At 39.5% G+C, this 6,000-nt stretch overlaps 1 protein-coding gene across 1 annotated transcript in view; it reads right to left on the reverse strand.

Moving 5' to 3' along the window:
• The window catches only part of TTN (titin), a 309,203-nt gene extending 303,536 nt beyond the window's left edge, over positions 1–5,667 (reverse strand). The window contains exons 1-3 of the mRNA XM_065413700.1: positions 5,566–5,667; positions 1,537–1,740; positions 320–607 (exon numbers count right to left, since the gene is read on the reverse strand). Of these exons, the coding sequence (XP_065269772.1) occupies positions 320–607; positions 1,537–1,740; positions 5,566–5,656 (583 nt within the window). The 5' untranslated portion in view covers positions 5,657–5,667. The remainder of the gene's footprint in view (positions 1–319; positions 608–1,536; positions 1,741–5,565) is intronic.
• Positions 5,668–6,000: the final 333 nt, after the last annotated feature.

Raw genomic sequence — 6,000 nt, forward strand, 5'->3', positions numbered from 1 at the left:
AATTCTGCAAGAGCAAAACAAAACAACCTCTCACAAAAAAACCAAAACCCTTCTGTGATGCCTATACTGTACTTATATAATTCAAAGAAGTCCAACTGAAGGAATTGTTTTATGCTGAAAATGTACTTTTTGTTACCAGCCTGGAACCTTTTATGACATGTTTCAGCTTGGAATGAATTTTTACAACCAGGTTACAAACTCTTGAGAAATGGGTTATTAATGAAATTGCTGATCAACATTAATTGCAGCAGTGCCCTTTATACCACAACAAGAATGTACATGTTCTTATTTCCGTGGCTTACAACCTCAACTCCATTACCTTGAACCAGCAATTCGGCTGTTGAAGTAGCTCGTCCCACGCTATTTGTGGCATTTACTGAATAGGTTCCGGAGTCTTCAGGATAAGCTTCTGCAATTATTAAACTGTATAGGTCTCCTTCTTGTGAAATTTGAAAATCGAGGGAGCTTTGAATTTCTGCTCCATCCCGATAGAACTTCACCACAGGTGTAGGGATTCCAGTCACTCTAACATCAAGTCGAACTTGCTTTCCTTGCCTTATTGTCATGCTCTGTAGACGTTGTGTAAAGTTTGGTGGTGCTGTTTCAGCTATAATTTGATTAGAAAAATTAAAGTTCACTCAGTAAAGAACTTCATAAGGCCTAAACATTTCCAATACTAGAAGCATTCACAGCCTTTATGCTCTTTACAAATACCCTTTATATATAAACTACAGTCTCCTTATTTATCTCCCAGTTGCTATTGATATAGAAGAGGGCCACCTTGTCTAACATTAAAATAAATTAAGGCCTCCTTTCTGCAAACACATATACATGTCCTTAACTTTACTCACATGAGTAAAGCCCTGACCCAGCAAACACTTACACGTGTACTTAACTTCATGTGAGTATTTCCATTGCTGTCAATGGGACTACTCACATGAGCAAAGTTGAACATGTGCATAAGAGTTTGCAAAATCAGGGCCTATATTGGTAAGAAAGGGCCAGATCCATTCTATATTCATGTGAGTACAGTCCCACAGAAGTTAATAAGGGCCCTATCCTTCAAACCCTTATTCACAGGAATAATCTTTACTTACATGACTAATTCCATTGAAGTTGGTGATGCTACTTGTGTGAGTAAAGATTACTCTTGAATAAAGGCTTGTACTGTTAGGACAGGCATCTGGAACGACTATACTCGTAAGTGTTTGTACAGTCTGGTTCATAGTTTATACTGCTGAAGACTGTTGTAATAGTAATATTTGAAAATTCACCATGAAGTGATGAAGAATCCTATCTACATCTATAAGGAATCTAAGCATATACTGAAGTTTTTTTGGGCGGAAAAATCTAGCTTGCTTTAGGAGTAAGGAATTTGATTTGTTGTTACTATCTTGTATGGTGTTTGCATCTCATATTTTTGTGTTATTTTTATCCAAGTTTCGAATATATACATAATTTTTATTTTAGCTCCCTCACCTCTGGTGACAAGGGGAAGTGTCAATAGTTTGCTGTCCCTCCTTAACCATACTGTACCTGTGATAAGTAGCTCAACGGTACTAGTTGCTTGCCCAGATCTATTGGTGGCTTGTATACTGTATCTTCCACTGTTGTCTGCTGTCACGGCGGGGATCACGAGCTTAGCGCGGCCATCGCTAAAGGAGATCTGCACGCCGGGCAGAGTTGCAGCGGAGATAACCTGGCCATCCCGAAACCAGCTCACCTCAGGAACTGGGGAACCTACAGAAAGCGGTAGATAAAGAAAGCGATTTCAGCATCACTATAGACCAGGAGCCCCCAAATACCTCTGCTAATTACAAATATGTATGGCAGCTTTCAACCATCTGAGGGAATTGCTGCATGTACACAGGTTTGCAATTACACCAGTAGCATAAAATCACAACACTCAAGGCATTTCCCTGATGTCTTGACAATACATAGGGTTTTAGTGTAATTCACAGGCTGATAGATTAAGAAATTCCTCAAACAGTGTCCTGCACCATTTGAAAGCCCTGTTAAGGGAGTTGGTGTTAGTCTCATTTAAGAATTATATGAAAGATTGAGAAATTCATGCCTTTGATTTGTTCACTAGTATAAAAAAAATAAAGTACAGGTTCCTTGTAATGAAATTATATAATCCAAGCGTGAGGCAACAAGAAGTAAATTGAAAATGCAGGCTGAATTACAGTATTCCCCCTAATAATGAATTTATTAAATAAGCTACCACTGAAAGTGACTGTAGCAAAAAGTAAAATCAAGAGTTATCTTTATATCTTTCTGGAGAGGATGATGGCAAAGCCTCATGGAAGTGAATGAATGAGGGATTCATATAAATTAGCAGAAAGCAGCCACATTGGGTCAGATATTTTACTGTTCAAATATATGATGTTCTTAGGGGCAAATCCCTCAGGCAAGACTCCCACTTTCAGTATAGACTCCATGTACAGTCATAATTGGCTTCCAGCTTCAAATGGGAACTTAAACATGACAGGGAAAATCCTCTTCCAGCACTCAGACGCCAAGAGGAATCCTTGTGAAGGGAGAAGAATCCTACTACCCACGTCACACAGCAGGAGACAAGCGGCTCTGTGGGGGCTATTCCAGCTGAGAGGACTCTTTGTGGTCTCAGGAAACCCCTTTTCTAAGATGGAGGGACCCAAATATCTGTTAAGTGACAGATCTCTATCCTCAGCCATGTCTCTCCATCCACCCCTCCACTTCCCCGAATCCCTTTTATGCACAGCCATGCAGAAATCCCCATAATGTTGGGTTCTGCGCACGGCAAAGTTGTGCAGTTATGCATGACCTCTTCCAATAATGCCCAACTGCAGAAGTGGACCAGTTCCATTGCAAAAAGGCCCTTTATAGCCCCAGGAGGCGGCCCTGAGGCTGCACTAGTCAAGTTGCCCTAGAGCTGCTACTACAGTCTCAAGAGTCTCTACCTTTGTATGCTCCAAAGGCCCTCAGGCTGCAGAATTCTTCCCCCTAACACTTGCAAAGAACCCCTCTAAAGAACCCAGTTATTTATTTGAACTCTGTATGAGGCCAAGAATATGACTGTATGAGAATACGGGCTGTGAGGGAGAAAGCTTTTGTTGGGAGTCTGCAATCATTCTAGACTTGTTTCGAAAAGTTGCAGATTTTGCTGTTTCTCATGGCCAAAAAAATAAACTGGAGTTATTTTGTTTTATATTTATATATAAAAATCAAATAATTCAGACATTATATATAAAAGTATGTGACCAGTCTGGGAAAGAGAGAGACTTTTCAAACCAAAAATAGAAACACAACATTTAGGTGCTTACAGTTTCACAGATGTAGCTAAGCAAATACCAAGGATTAGGGGATGGCTCAGTTTTCAAGGGAGCAGTTTGAGACACTTTGGGACTGAGTTTCACAAGCATAGAGCATACCAAGAGTGAAGCTTGTAAATGCAGGCTTGTCATTGCTCAGTATTTGGAAGGGAATAACCCAAATAAACTAACAGGAGTCCAAGTTAACTCTTTATTAATGAATGCAAAATCCAAACAATACTGTGGAAACAGACACACACACAAGCAAGTCACAGTATGGTTCACATGTATAATTTAGTTTATTTACTCTAGTGTTATAGGCTGCATCCTGTAGTGTTTATTAAGCACACTTTTAGTGCTCTCAGATTAATTGTGCTCTTCCTATTCAATCTAGAATTATACATAATATTTGACTTGTATATAAAATGGCTTTATTCAAAGGTAAAGACAAGGATTGAATTTAATATTCACAATGATTGATAAAAGAGACCACTATCCAGGTGACAGAAATAAAGTTACACTGTCTGTGATTTAGAAGGTCAGATTCCAGGAAATAAAACGTTCACAATTTTTTGTACATTAGAAAAACGAAATACTGAATCACTGCCAGAACTGTCAGACCTGATGAGTGGCTTTGGGGAGGAAGGGATGTTCAGTATCCCACAACATGAATAAGAGCTAAGAAAAGATTGGTTCACATAAGGTTTGGGCCTAAAATAAAAGAATGGTACATGCAGTTATAAAACTGATGTGTCCCTTATCAGTATTAAATTAAGTTTCACTCACAAATATTACAGGATATTATAAATGAAAAGAAAATAGCTGAAATCATTCATTCATCAAGAACTTCAGCATCATAACTGGTTTTAATGGTACATTTATCTATTTTACTTTTATGGTTAATGGATTTATTACAAGGGTGATTTTCCTCAGCATATCTATACAACTTCATATGAAACCTACATCAAACAAAAATTCTGCCCTGTTACAGAAGGCTGGGATGGCTAACACTGGAGCAGTGGATCAAACCCTGAAAAGTGGGTACAAAATAATTCACAGATGTAAATGGGCATATGGTGGTATTCAAATGTCCCATATGATCCTATGTTAATCAAGGGATCCAAAATGTTGGTATAGGTCTGGGTGCAAAAGCATGATTGGCAGTCACACTTTGGAGTAAGTACATCTTAGACACCCACAGGGCAATGATTACCAGCCACAGCAAATGTCAAAGGTGGCTATGGTGCTGGACAGACAACATATCTGCCAGGGGGTAATTGTACAACTGCAGATCATGGATGCTTTGTTTTATAGTATGTGGTAGTCACAGTGCTAATACCAACACCCTAATGCACTTCCTTAACCATCCCATTCTGTGTCACTTCTCCTTAGTACTGAACATGTGTCAAAGCCACTCCTGGAACAAGGCATTGGCTGCTCTGGCACTTATTTTGATTGACTAATAGGGTTTGAGTGGGGCTTTGTACATTCTCTGTGTTCATGCTGACTCAACATATGATAAAAATAGTGAATAAGATTTGATAAAATGGCACTTAATTTAAAAATGAAGGTGCTTCTTTAAGTTGCCCCATGATCTTAGTTACGTTTGGACAATCTTATACTACCTCTAAACAGACTTTCCTACCATTTTGAGTGGGCACACAAGCCCAAATTCTGTGCTTATACCCATACGACTCCACCAAAATCATAGAGTCAAGAGGGTTGAATGGGGCGTAAGTCAACAGAAAATGAGCCAGTGTGCCCAGCACAAAAAAAATGGTCCCCTTTTGCTCTGGATCAGCAGTGAACCTTCTGCTACTTGGCCCCTCACTCTGTCATGTCCCCATAGACTCTGTGCATACATCCCTAGATCTCTCACTAGCACACTTTTCACTTTTATCCCTATTTCTTCCTTTGCTTTGTTAACTGGGGCCCAAGTCTGCTCCTATTGAAGTCAATGAGAATTTGGCCACAGACTTCAGTGGTAGCAGAATTGGGCCTTTCCTTTGATCCATCATAATTCTGCACAGTATGTCTGCTGGACTCTGATAGCACTCTCTGAAGTAGGCTAATCCATTGAAGAAATGACATTATATTACTTGACCTTTTTCAGGACTGTCAGATTTGGATATATTCATGTACTGACAATCTTTACTCCATCACATTACATGACTATCTAAAGCACTGGCAATTGTACATTTGCCTTACATTTCCACAACATAAATAATTCAGGACCAAGAAATGAAGGTAATCAGAAAGGACTAGGTCTTACCACTAACATGAGCCTCAAAGGTTGCGGCACTACCCTCCAGTGCCACAACACTTTGTAACGGCTGCGTAAACGTTGGTGCTTTTGTCGTCATCTTTATAGGCACTCTGAAAGAAAGAGGAAAACATAATTAGATGTCAAATGCCAAGCTCTTTAAAGTTCTTACTGTACACATTTCCTCTCCTTTCTTACTGTACAGGCACCTTTTATTTGTACATGGCATGGAATGATTTATCCTTCTCAGCCTTAAACCATATTGGCCTGGCTATGCTTTAATATTGGAATTTTTGGAATATAATAATGTAGGGTCTGCTCCTGCTCCCACTGAAGACAATAATACAACTCCTATTGACTTCACTGGAGTGAGCTGTGGTCTAGTGGATTAAGCATGGCACCAGAAGACTGGGTCCTACTGTTGATTCTGCCCATGACTCATTG

This window comes from Emys orbicularis, chromosome 11, assembly GCF_028017835.1.
Source record: "Emys orbicularis isolate rEmyOrb1 chromosome 11, rEmyOrb1.hap1, whole genome shotgun sequence".
In the NCBI taxonomy this organism is placed as follows: domain Eukaryota; kingdom Metazoa; phylum Chordata; order Testudines; family Emydidae; genus Emys; species Emys orbicularis.